This window comes from Mustelus asterias, chromosome 5 (genome assembly GCF_964213995.1).
Source record: "Mustelus asterias chromosome 5, sMusAst1.hap1.1, whole genome shotgun sequence".
Classification (NCBI taxonomy): domain Eukaryota; kingdom Metazoa; phylum Chordata; class Chondrichthyes; order Carcharhiniformes; family Triakidae; genus Mustelus; species Mustelus asterias.
The window spans coordinates 19,018,289-19,031,431 of NC_135805.1; the positions used below are offsets into that span (position 1 = coordinate 19,018,289).

Below are 13,143 nucleotides of genomic sequence, written 5' to 3' on the forward strand. Positions count from 1 at the left end.
TTATCTCTCACGCGCACACACACTCACATCGACACTCATACACAAAACACACACATACACACACATATACTCTTACACACACAACAGACACACTCACTCACATAACACATACTCACATGGACACTCGTATACACAACACACACATTCTCACACACACACACACTCACATAGACACTCATACACAGAACACAGGCACACTCTCTCACACACACCCACTTTCTCCATCTCTCTCACATTCCCTCACTCATACCCTCTCTCTCACTAACACACACTCTCTATCTCTCTCTCGCATACACTCTATCTCTCTCACACACACACACGGGCACACACACTCTCTATCTCTCTCACACGCACACAGGTTGTCTGAATGTTTTGTGAATGGGTCAAGAGATGGCCCACTCACGCTCATAGAATAGAATAGAATGCCTACAGTGCAGAAGGAGGCCATTTGGCCCATTGAGTCTGCACTGACTCTAACAGACACGGGAATTCTACCGACCTGCCTGCCACGGAATTGGAGCTGGTGAGGAGTGGACAAGGAAAATGTCCGTTGACCTTGGGTGGGAATTTCCGGTCTCACTCAAGGGAGACTGTAATATCCCGCTTGGAGTGTCTTACCCTGGTTCTTTCCCCCACTCTATCCCCGTAACCCCACACATTTCCCATGGCCAATCCATCTAACCGACACATCTTTGGACATGAAGGGGCAATTTCCCATGGCCAATCCACCTAATCTGTACATCTTTGGACTCCTCCAAGGCGCTGGTCTCTGATGAGGTTTTTTACACAGGCTGTCTCCATCTTAAAGGCTTTGGAATTTGTACAGTTCAGCGATGCAAATGTTTGGCTCCTGAGCATCTGCTGTCTTTAGGCACTTTTAAAATAGTCTTTTTAAAACTCAACCAGGGGAACGCAATGGTTTATAACAGAATGTCGTTTGACTGGCAGACCGAGTTTAATTTAGCTAAATGCGAGGGATGCATTTTGGTGGATCGAATCAGGGCAGGACTTACTCAGTTAATGGTAGGGCATTGGGGAGACTTGTAGAACAAAGAGATCTCGGGGTACAGGTTCATAACTCCTTGAAAGTGGAGTCATAGGTGGACAGAGTGGTGAGTAAGGTCAGGTTTATTTATTAGTCACAAGTAGGCTTACATTAACACTGTAATGAAGTTACTGTGAAAATCCCCTAGTCTCCACACTCCGGCACCTGTTCGGGTACACTGAGGGAGAATTTAGCACGGCCAATGCACCTAACCAGCACATCTTTGGACTGTGGGAGGAAACCGGAGCATCCGGAGGAAACCCACACAGAAACAGGGAGAATGTGCAAACTCCACACAGACAGTGACCCAAGCCGGGAATCGAACTCAGGCCCCTGGCGCTGTGAGGCAGCAGTGCTAACCACTGTGCCACTGTGCCACCATGAAGAAGGCATTTGTCATGCTTGGTTTCATTGGTCAGAATATTCAACACAGGAGTTGGGACGTCTTGTTGAAGTTGTACAAGACATTGGTAAGGCCACACTTGGAATACTGTGTCCAGTTCTGGTCACCCTATTATAGAAAGGATATTATTAAACTAGAAAGAGTGCAGAAAAGATTTACTAGGATGCTACCGGGACTTGATGGATTGCGTTATAAGGAGAGGCTGGGTAGACTGGGACTTTTTTGCCTGGAGCGTAGGAGGCTTAGGGGCGATCTTATAGAGGTCTATAAAATAATGAGGGGCACAGATCAGCTAAATAGTCAATATCTTTTCCCAAAGGTAGGGGAGTCTAAAACTAGAGGGTATAGGTTTAAGGTGAGAGGGGAGAGATACAAAAGTGTCCAGAGGGGCAGTTTTTTTCACTCAGAGGGTGGAACAAGCTGCCAGAGGCAGTAGTAGAGGCGGATACAATTTTGTCTTTCAAAAAGCATTTGGACAGTTACATGGGTAAGATGGGTATAGAGGGATATGGGCCAAATGCGGGCAATTGGATTGAGCTTAGTGGTTAAAAAAAAGGGCGGCATGGACAAGTTGGGCCGAAGGGCCTGTTTCCATGCTGTAAACCTCTCTGACTGACTGTGCGTGGCGGTGTGATGGAGCGTAACTGGATTGGTGAGGTGGTTGATTCCTTTCTCTGTGCTTGTTTTCAGGATGAGTTGGACCTTACTGACAAGAACCGAGATGCGATGTTTGCACTGCCTGCGGAGAAGAAATGGCAAATCTATTGCAGCAAGAAGAAGGTATGCAATGGCAATGGAGCTGAGTTGTGGGAAGTGGGAGTGAGGGCGGCGGTGTCAGGGGAAGGTGCATGCGTGCTCACTCTTGCACGAAGCAAAGTTGTGCATGAATCAAAGGGTGTGTACAATACTGATCTGGAGAGAAGATCCCAGCCCTGTTCATCACCCACTCGACGACTCAGCCAACATTTATCGCCAATCCGTTGGTTATGTTACCAGATGAATTATCCGGAGAATGTGAGTTCAAATCCCAGGCTGCCAGTTTGAAAAACTGAATTCAGTTCAGGAAATGTAAAAAAAGCTGCTATCAGTCAAAGTGGCCACGAATCTGGCATATTGTCTTCAAGATCCAACTGGTTCACCGATATCCCTTGAGGAAGGAAACTTGCTGCTTTACCTGGTGTGGCCTAAATGTGACTCCAGGCCCACCCAACGTGGAGGTCTCGTACCAGCTCTCTGGACTGGTCTGACATAGAATTTCATTGAATCCCTCCAATGCAAAAGGGGTAAACACAGTAAGAGTTTTAACGACACCAGGTTAAAGTTCAACAGGTTTATTTGGTAGCAAATGCCATTAGCTTTCGGAGCGCTGCTCCTTCGTCAGATGGAGTGGAAATCTGCTCTCAAACAGGGCACAGACACAGAAATCAAGTTACAGAATACTGATTAGAATGCGAATCTCTACAGCCAACCAAGTCTTAAAGATACAGACAATGTGGGTGGAGGGAGCATTAAGCACAGGTTAAAGAGATGTGTATTGTCTCCAGTCAGGACAGCCAGTGAGATTTTGCAAGTCCAGGAGGCAAGCTGTGAGGGTTAGATAGATAGATAGATACCCTACAGTGCAGAAAGAGGCCCTTCGGCCCATCGAGTCTGCACCGACCACAATCCCACCCAGGCCCTATCCCCATATCCCACCCACTAATCCCTCTAACCTAGACATCTCAGGACTCGAAGGGGCAATTTTAGCATGGCCAATCAACCTAACCTGCACATCTTTGGACGGTGGGAGGAAACCGGAGCACCCGGAGGAAACCCACGCAGACACGAGGAGAATGTGCAAACTCCACACAGACAGTGACCCAAGCCAGGAATCGAACCCAGGTCCCTGGAGCTGTGAAGCAGCAGTGCTAACCACTGTGCTACCGTGCCGCCCAAATGTGAGTGGAGGGAGGTCACGGTAGCACAGGAGTGGCCTCCTGTGCTACCGTGCCGGTTACTGATAGTGTGACATAAATCCAAGATCCCGGTTGAGGCCGTCCTCATGTGTGCGGAACTTTGTTATCAGTTTCTGCTCAGTGACTCTGCGCTGTCGTGACTGGAGACAATACACATCTCTTTAACCTGTGCTTAATGCTCCCTCCACTCACATTGTCTGTATCTTTAAGACCTGGTTGGTTGTAGAGATTTGCATTCTAATCAGTATTCTGTAACTTGATTTTGTGTCTCTGTATGCCCTGTTTGAGAGCAGATTTCCACTCCATAGAAATCATAGAAACCCTACAGTACAGAAAGAGGCCATTCGGCCCATCGAGTCTGCACCGACCACAATCCCACCCAGGCCCCACCCCCACATCCACCCACTAATCCCTCCAACCCACGCATCTCAGGACACCAAGGGCAATTTTTAGGCATGGCCAATCAACCTAACCCGCACATCTTTGGACTGTGGGAGGAAACCGGAGCACCCGGAGGAAACCCACGCAGACACGAGGAGAATGTGCAAACTCCACACAGACAGTGACCCAAGCCGGGAATCGAACCCAGGTCCCTGGAGCTGTGAAGCAGCAGTGCTAACCACTGTGCTACCGTGCCGCCCTGACGAAGGGGCAGCGCTCCGAAAGCTAATGGCATTTGCTGCCAAATAAACCTGTTGGACTTTAACCTGGTGTCGTTAAAACTCTTACTGTGTTTACCCCAGTCCAACGTCGGCATCTCCACATCATGCAAAAGGAGGCCATTCGGCCCATCGAGCCTGCCCAGGTTCAATTCTAACCTTGGGTGATTGTGTGCAGTTCTCCCCGTGTCTGCGTGAGTTTCCTCTGGGTTCTCCTCCCACAGTCCAAAGATGTGCAGGTTAGGTGGATTGGCCATGCTAAATTGCCCCTTAGTGTCAGTGGGATTAGCAGGGTAAATACGTGAGGTGATGGGGATAGGGGCTGGGAGGGATTGTTGCTGGTGTAGGCCTGATGGGCTGAATGGCCTCCTTATACACTTTAGGGATTCTATTACTTTGGCGACATTACCTTTTAATACCACTATATATAAAAATTAACGCTGGAGTTCTACTGCCCTGCCCGCTACGGGAGTCGAAGTGGGTGAGGGGCGGACAGTTGGGAAGCTCTGTTGAGCTCGGGCGGGATTTTACGGTTTTGGGAGTAGCGAGGGTGTAAAATCCCGCTCTAAAGGGTGGGAATATTCTGCCAGTCCTGTTGGCAGAATCTTCTGGTCTCGCTGACAGCGACCCCCTATTGTGGGTTTCCCGGCACTGAGGGAGTAAAATACAGGAAACCCCATTGACAGTGGAGGGACTGTAACCCAATGGTGGGCTGCTTCCACCCCTGCAGTGCATACCGTGATGGCTGGGGGGGTGGGGGGTGGTTTGGAAAATCCAGCCTTCTGATTTTTTTTAACCTTTTTATGGCTTAATGTACTCATACTATCATCTTTAAGTTACCAATATTTTTTTTATTCATTCGTGGGACATGGGCATTGCTGGCTGGCCAGCATTTATTGCCCATCCCTAGTTGCCTAAGGGCAGTTGAGAGCCAACCACATTGCTGTGGCTCTGGAGTCACATGGGGACCAGACCAGGTAAGGACGGCAGATTTCCTTCCCTAAAGGGCATTAGTGAACCAGACGGGTTTTTCCTGACAATCGACAATGGTTTCATGGTCATCAATAAGTTCTTAATTCCAGCTTTTTTTTATTGAATTCAAATTCCACCATCTGCTGTGGCGGGATTCGAACCTGGGTCCCCAGAACACTAGCTGAGTTTCTGGATTAATCGTCCAGCGATAATACCACTAGGCCATCGCCTCCCCTGCTATCTCTGCAACCCAGGGTATCCCAGCTTCTCTGCCCAGTTCAGATCCTTTCCAATTAAGATACATTTTCTTGCCTCTGTATCACGAGACATCTTTCTAAGCGTAACTGCATTGGCTCCTACATGTTCATCCTGCTGGTCTATCTATGGCTGTAATGATTACAGGCCAATTAGTCCAATATTAATTGTGAGGGAATGTTGAAAGACATTAATTGGCCCTTGGAAAAATACAGGTTTTTCATTGAAACGCAAAATGTGTTTGTTGAAGGCAAATTACGTTTGACTAACTTAATTCTCTTTGAAGTAGAAAGGAAAGGACAGCTGATGGCAGTGTGCTTAATGTTGTGTACGTGGATTTTCACTGGGTATTTGATGAAGTCTCACATAATAGACTGGCTCGCAAAATGGAAGCACAGTAAAGGGCCGGTAGCTATTTGTACACAAAATGGGCGGCACGTTGGCACAGTGGTTAGCACAGCTGCCTCACAGTGCCAGGGACCCGGGTTCGATTCCCGGCTTGGGTCACTGTCTGTGTGGAGTTTGCATATTCTCCCCGTGTCTGCATGGATTTCTTCCGGGTGCTCTGGTTTCCTCCCACCGTCCAAAGATGTGCGAGTTAGGCGAATTGGCCATGCTTAAGTGTCCCAAAATGTGTCGGTTATAGCCAGAGTTAATATGTGGGGTTACAGGGATAAGGCCGGGGTGGGGCCTGGGTAAGATACTCTGTCAAAGAGTCGGTACAGACTCGATGGGCCGAATGGCCTCTTCTGCAGTGTCGGGATTCTGTGATTCTATTGTCTGATCCTAAAACTGGATCTAACTTGACCGCACAGTTCATTCCAGAAGATGTTTACAGGCTGGTTAGGTTGATTGGCCATGCTAAATTGCTCCTTAGTGTCATGGGATGTCCGGGGCTTTTAGTAGGGTAAATGTGTGGGGTTACGGGGATGGGGCCAGGGTGGGACTGTTGTCGGTGCAGGATCGATGGGCCGACTGGCCTCCTTCTGCACTGTAAGTATCCCGTAAGGGGCAGAAGGAAGGTAATGCTGTTTTTCAGACTGAAGAGAAAGGAGCAAGGCTCGGTTCACATCTCTCTTTGAGCTCTGGCACAGGGCCATCCTGACTTGAAATGTTGGCCCTGATTTAATCGGCACGCCCGCCCCGAACTCAGTTTGCAGGGTGGCATTCTCCGTTGGCCTTGGGTGCGATCTTACGAGCCTCGGGTGGGCAAGGTGATAAAATTCCGGCAGCTGGCTCTATTCTCTCTCCACAGATGGCTTGTTAATATGTTAATGGCTTGGACTTAGGTATACAGGACAGGATGTTAAAGTTTGCAGAGGACGCAGCACAAGGAAAGGCAGCAACAGTGAGGAGCAAAACAAAAGTTTCAAGCTCGATGAAAATTTAACACAGAGAAGTATGAAGTGATCAGTTTTGGTACAAAGAATGTGGAGAGACGATATGCACCTATTTAAAAGGAAAAGAGAACCCATGCATAAATTAGTCTTTTTCCGATTGGCAGTCAGTGACTAGTGGGGCTCCGAGATCTGTGCTAGAACCCCAACTCTTCACATTACATATTAATGATTTGAAAGAGGGAACTGAATGTATTATCTCCAAATTTGCAGATGATACAAAGTTGGGTGGGAGGATGAGGTGTGAGGAGGATGCAGAGATGCTTCAGCGTGATTTGGACAGGCTGAGTGTGTGGACGGCACGGTAGCACAGTGGTTAGCATTGCTGCTTCACAGCTCCAGGGACCTGGGTTTGAATCCCAGCTCGGGTCGCTGTCTGTGTGGAGTTTGCACATTCTCCCTGTGTCTGCGTGGGTTTCCTCCGGGTGCTCCGGTTTCCTCCCACAGTCCAAAGATGTGCGGGCTAGGTTGATTGGCCATTCTAAATTGCCCCTTAGTGTCCCGGGATGCATAGGTTAGAAGGGTTAGTGGGTAAATATATAGGGATCTGTGGATAGGGCCTGGGTGGGATTGTGGTTGGTGCAGACTCGATGGGCCGAATGGCCTCTTTCTGCACTGTAGGATTCTATGATTCTATGGACATCTGCACAGCAGGTGCAGTACAACGTGGATAAATGTGAGGTTATCCACTCTGGTAGCAAGAATAGGAAGGCAGATTATTACTTGAATGGGTGTAAATTGAGAGACTGCTGAGTAAAATAAGGGCCCATGGTATTCGAGGCAAGGTACTAACATGGATTGACGATTGGCTGTCAGACAGAAGGCAGAGAGTTGGGATAAAAGGTTCTTTCTCAGAATGGCAACCGGTGACAAGTGGTGTCCCGCAGGGTTCAGTGTTGGGGCCACAGCTGTTCTCTTTATATATTAACGATCTAGATGACGGGACTGGGAGCATTCTGGCCAAGTTTGCCGATGATACAAAGATAGGTGGAGGGGCAGGTAGTATTGAGGAGGTGGGGAGGCTGCAGAAAGATTTAGACAGTTTAGGAGAGTGGTCCAAGAAGTGGCTGATGAAATTCAACGTGGGCAAGTGCGAGGTCGTACACTTTGGAAAAAAGAATAGAGGCATGGACTATTTTCTAAACGGTGACAAAATTCATAATGCTAAAGTGCAAAGGGACTTGGGAGTCCTAGTCCAGGATTCTCTAAAGGTAAACTTGCAGGTTGAGTCCGTAATTAAGAAAGCAAATGTAATGTTGTCATTTATCTCAAGAGGCTTGGAATACAAAAGCAGGGATGTACTTCTGAGGCTTTATAAAGCACTGGTTAGGCCCCATTTGGAGTACTGTGAGCAATTTTGGGCCCCACACCTCAGGAAGGACATACTGGCACTGGAGCGGGTCCAGCGGAGATTCACACGGATGATCCCAGGAATGGTAGGCCTGACATACGATGAACGTCTGAGGATCGTGGGATTATATTCATTGGAGTTTAGGAGGTTGAGGGGAGATCTGATAGAAACTTACAAGATAATGAACGGCTTAGATAGGATGGACGTAGGGAAGTTGTTTCCATTAACAGGGGAGACTAGGACGCGGGGGCACAGCCTTAGAATAAAAGGGAGTCACTTTAGAACAGAGATGAGGAGAAATTTCTTCAGCCAGAGAGTGGTGGGTCTGTGGAATTCATTGCCACAGAGGGCTGTGGAGGCCGAGACGTTGAGCGTCTTCAAGACAGAAATTGATAAATTCTTGATTTCTCGAGGAATTAAGGGCTATGGGGAGAGAGCGGGTAAATGGAGTTGAAATCAACCATGATTGAATGGTGGAGTGGACTCGATGGGCCGAATGGCCTTACTTCCGCTCCTATGTCTTATGGTCTTATGGATACTCAATGAGATCTTGGTGTCCTCGTGCATCAATCGCTGAAGGTAAGCGTGCAGGTACAGCAGGCAGATGGTATGTTGGCCTTCTTGGCTAGATTCTTAATTAGAGATATTTTTATCAAATTCAAATTCTGCCATCTGTCATGGCGGGATTCGAACCTGGGTCCCCAGAATATTCTGTGAGTTTCTGGATTAATAGTCTGGTGATAATACCACTAGGCCATCACCTCCCTTATTTAAAGTTTATTTATTAGTCACAAGTAAGGCGTACATTAACGCTGTAATGAAGTTGCTGTGAAATTCCCCGAGTCGCCACACTCCGGCGCCTGTTCGGGTCAATGCACCTAACCAGCACGTCTTTCAGACTGTGGGAGGAAACCGGAGCACCCGGAGGAAACCCACGCAGGCCCCGGGGGAACGTGCAGACTCCGCACAGACAGTGACCCAAGCCGGGAATCGAACCCGGGTCCCTGGCGCTGTGAGACAGCAGTGCTAACCACTGTGCCACCGTGCCGCCCATTAATTTATGCTTTTACCCTAGCTAGTGCCTCTGACACTAAAGGGCAATCTTAGCATGGCCAATCCACCTAACCAGCGCATCTTTGGACTGTGGGAGGAAACTGGAGCACCCGAAGGAAACCCACGCAGACATGGGGAGAACGGGCAGACTCCGCACAGACAGTGACCCAAGCCGGGAATTGAACCTGGGTCCCTGGCGCTGTGAGGCAGCAGTGCTAACCACTGTGGCCGCCCTCTGTGTCAGGTGATGTTGAGAAGGTGGCACTCTGCTGTATCTAACTCCACCACCAAACCTGACCTGCATAAAGATGGCAGATTTCCTTCCCTAAAGGACATTAGTGAATCAGATGGGTTTTTTCTGACAATCGACTAGGGTTTCATGGCCCTCAGTCGATTCTTAATTCCAGATTTTTTTTTATTGAATTGAAATTCCACCATCTGCCATGGCAGGATTCGAACCCTGAACATTAGCTGAGTTTCTGGATTAATAGTCTAGCGATAATACCACTAGGCCATGCTCCTCTGTGACGGGCGGCGTTGAGAAGGTGGCTCTCTGCCATGTCTAACTCCATCGCCAAACCTGACCTGCGAAGGCCTGGTGTGAAAAGCATTCCGTTCCCTCCCCAGCAACTGGCATTCCTCATCCCCTGACAAAAGAGGAAAACCGTTCCGAAAAGAAAATGGACCTCATAAAACATTACCAGCCATTTGCTAAGAGGCAGAACAGGATTGCTACCACACGGCAGGCCTCACACAACATCTGTAACCATTTCAGAATCTTGGCACTGCAGAGTGAGATTGAGAGAGGTGTTTTCTTAATAAGAATATTGTAAACACTGAAGCCAACCAATGTCTCCAATAAACCGATATAAAATAGGCAGGAGATATATTATAATATGCTACCATTAATATTTATTTAAATTTCTTGGCCGAGGATCAGTGGGGGTTCTCTCCCGTGGGGAGAGGAATATGTATTTTGTTAAATAAATAGGAATCTGCAGCTGACTGGGCTTGAGTTGGCATGTTGTCCCATTTCGAGCTGTCAGTCAGACTTCCAGGATTAAGCTGTCTGCGTTCAAACAGCCCCTTTGTCGAACCTTTCTCCTTCAGGAAATGTACTGCACAGATTAAACTGAGCGTTCAGTGAGGGAAACACTGCACAGCGTTAGACAGAGCAACGATTAGACAGAGCGGAGGGCGGCATGGTACCACAATGGTTAGCATTGCGACCTCACAGCGCCAGGGTCCCGGGTTCGATTCCCGGCTTGAGTCACTGCCTGTGTGGAGTTTGTACATTCTCCCCGTGTCTGCATGGGTTTCCTCCAGGCCGCCAGTTTCCTCCCACAATCCGAATCACGTGCTGGTTAGGTGCATTGGCCGTGCTGAATTCTCCCTCAGTGTACCCGAACAGGTGCCAGAGTGTGGCGACTGGGGGGTTTTCACAGTAACTTCATTGCAGTGTTAATGTAAGTCTACTTGTGACCAATAAATAAACATTAAAAGGATTGTCTGAAAAACCCATCTGGTTCACGAATGTCCTTTAGGGAAGGAAATCTGCCGTCCTTACCTGGCCTGGCCTACATGTGACTCCAGAGCCACAGCAATGTGGTTGACTCTCAAATGCCCTCTGAACAAGGGCAACTAGGGATGGGCAATAAATGCTGGCCAGCCAGCGACGCCCATGTCCCACAGATGAATAAAAAAAAGTTCAAGTTTCAGTTTATGTTTATTTATCAGTGTCACAAGTAGGCTTACATTAACCCTGCAATGAAGTTACTGTGAAAATCCCCTAGTCGCCACACTCCGGCGCCTGTTTGGGTACACTTCGAGGGAGAATTTACAGCCTGGTGTGTATACGTTATAAATGACATTGGTGTAAAGAAGGAAATAATGCAGCCAATTTCTGCACAGCCGGCTCCCACAAACATCAATGGGATAAAAATTAATTTGTTTCAGGGGTATTGTTCGAGGGATAATTGTTGGCAATCATACCGGAAAGACCTCCCCCGCTCTTCCTCAAATACCACTGTGGGCCTTACGTCCAAATGTGTGGGCTAGACAGGACCTCAGTTTAATGTCTCATACAAGAGACGTCATCTCTGACAGTGCAACTCCCTGTCAGTGGAATGGAGTTTCAGCCTAGACTGTGTGTTGACGTCTCTGGCGTGTGAATTGAATCCACAATTCTCTGAGTCAGAGCAGAGGAGCTCATAGCCCAAGATGTTTCCAAACGACATAATTTCAGGGCCTTATCTTGTGGCTTTCTTCACTGTCCCTTGCTGACCTTTGCTGCTGCAGTGCTATGTTGGTGAGCCGCGTTGCCAGAGCGCGTGATATCGATTACGCCGCGGTTTATAACACGGTTCATTCACTGTGCTGACCAGAGCCTTTACTTTCAGACAATGGGGAAGTGTTGCAGACTAGCGCACAGTCTAGCAAATGAGTTTAATGGAAAACACTGTGCCCCTGACTAACAGCTTAACAGCCGAGGTTTATCTGAGTCAGATGATCGTCATGGTGGAAGGAACAGCCGGAACATTCTGGCCCTGCACTGCTCCCCTCATGGAGCAACTTAGCATGGCCAATCCACCCAACACCCACATCTTCGGACTGTGGGAGGGAACCGGAGCACCCGGAGGAAACCCACGCAGACACGGCGAGAAAACTCCACAAGACCGGAATCGAACCTGGGTCTCTGGTGCTGTGAGGCAGCAGTGCCAACCACTGTGCCACTATGGGTCAACCCTAACCCTTTATATGCTCAACCCCTGGTTCTGCCCAACCTATCTTGATTAGAATCATTTATCAGTGTTCAGAAAATCCAGTCCCTTCATTATTTAGTTTTTTAACATTCATTTATGGGATGACCATACGATATGGGAGCAAAATTAGGCCATTGAACCCATCAAGTCTATTCCACCATTCGATTATGGCTGATATGTTTCTCATCCCCATTCTCTCACCTTTTCCCTGTAACCTTTGATCCCAAATCGAGAACCTATCTATCTCTGTCTTAAAGACACTCAGTGACCTGGCCTCCACAGCCTTCTGCAGCAAAATAAATTCCACAGACTCCACCACCCTCTGGCAGAAGAAATTCCTCTTCATCTTGGCTCCCTTTACTTGTTCCATGTCATAAAGTTACGCAGTATTTCCCAGGGAACCTCTCCAAGTGCAATCCGTTACTGCAGGGAAATGAGACATGGTGCATCTAAACCATTCTCCATACCTGTGTAGTGAGCTGGCTATTCAGCTATGGGAAGCATCACTTTTGCGGTGGTTCTCACTGAACGGTGAATAGGAGTGGGAGCCCTGACTGTTTAACCTAGCGTCACCTGCGGCACCCCCTACCTACCTCATGCCAACCCATTCCAGCACAGACTGGGGGCAGCAATCCACTCGATCTGTGTGCCTCAGCATCAACGCACTGCGAATACCCTCTCAAAATGGCACTGGATGTCTGACATTAGTGCTGAATGGTGAGATAAACCTGCTCATATTTTCGTTGGCGGGGCTTCCAATGAAAGGGGATAAATAACTCTGGCAAGTTCCCCTCTCTTCCCCCTGGGCAACTGAAACCCGACCACACTGACCACAACTTATATTAATTGTACTTGTATTGCATGATGCAATTTCCTTCCCAGTCGGGGATCAGGCCAGCAGTCTGCTGATGATACACGGCATATCAGCAGCCTCTGCACAAGCTTGTAGCCTGTTCCATTGCCGAGCTACTCTTCTGTGAGCGCAGCAGTACAACTTAACACCAAACCCACTTCATCCCCTGTGGCGGCACGGTGGCGCAGCGGTTAGCACTGCTGCCTCACAGCGCCAGGGACCCGGGTTCGCTTCTTGTCTTGGGTGACTGCCTGTGCGTAGTCTGCACGTTCTGCCCGTGTCTGCCTGGGTTTCCTCTGGGTGCTCCGGTTTCCTCCCACAATCTGAAAAGACATGCTGGTTAGAAGCATTGGCCATGCTAAATTGTCCCTTAGTGTCCAAAGATGTGTAGGTTAGGTACATTGGCCATGCCAAATTTTCCTTTCGTGTCCAAAGATG

At 48.4% G+C, this 13,143-nt stretch overlaps 1 protein-coding gene across 2 annotated transcripts in view; it reads left to right on the forward strand.

Annotated features, from left to right (window-relative positions):
• daam2 (dishevelled associated activator of morphogenesis 2) overlaps window positions 1-13,143 on the forward strand; it is a 355,177-nt gene that overhangs the window by 168,072 nt on the left and 173,962 nt on the right. For both annotated transcript variants that reach the window (XM_078212233.1, XM_078212234.1), the window contains exon 3: window positions 2,139-2,228. In XM_078212233.1, coding sequence (XP_078068359.1) covers window positions 2,139-2,228 — 90 coding nt within the window. The remainder of the gene's footprint in view (window positions 1-2,138; window positions 2,229-13,143) is intronic.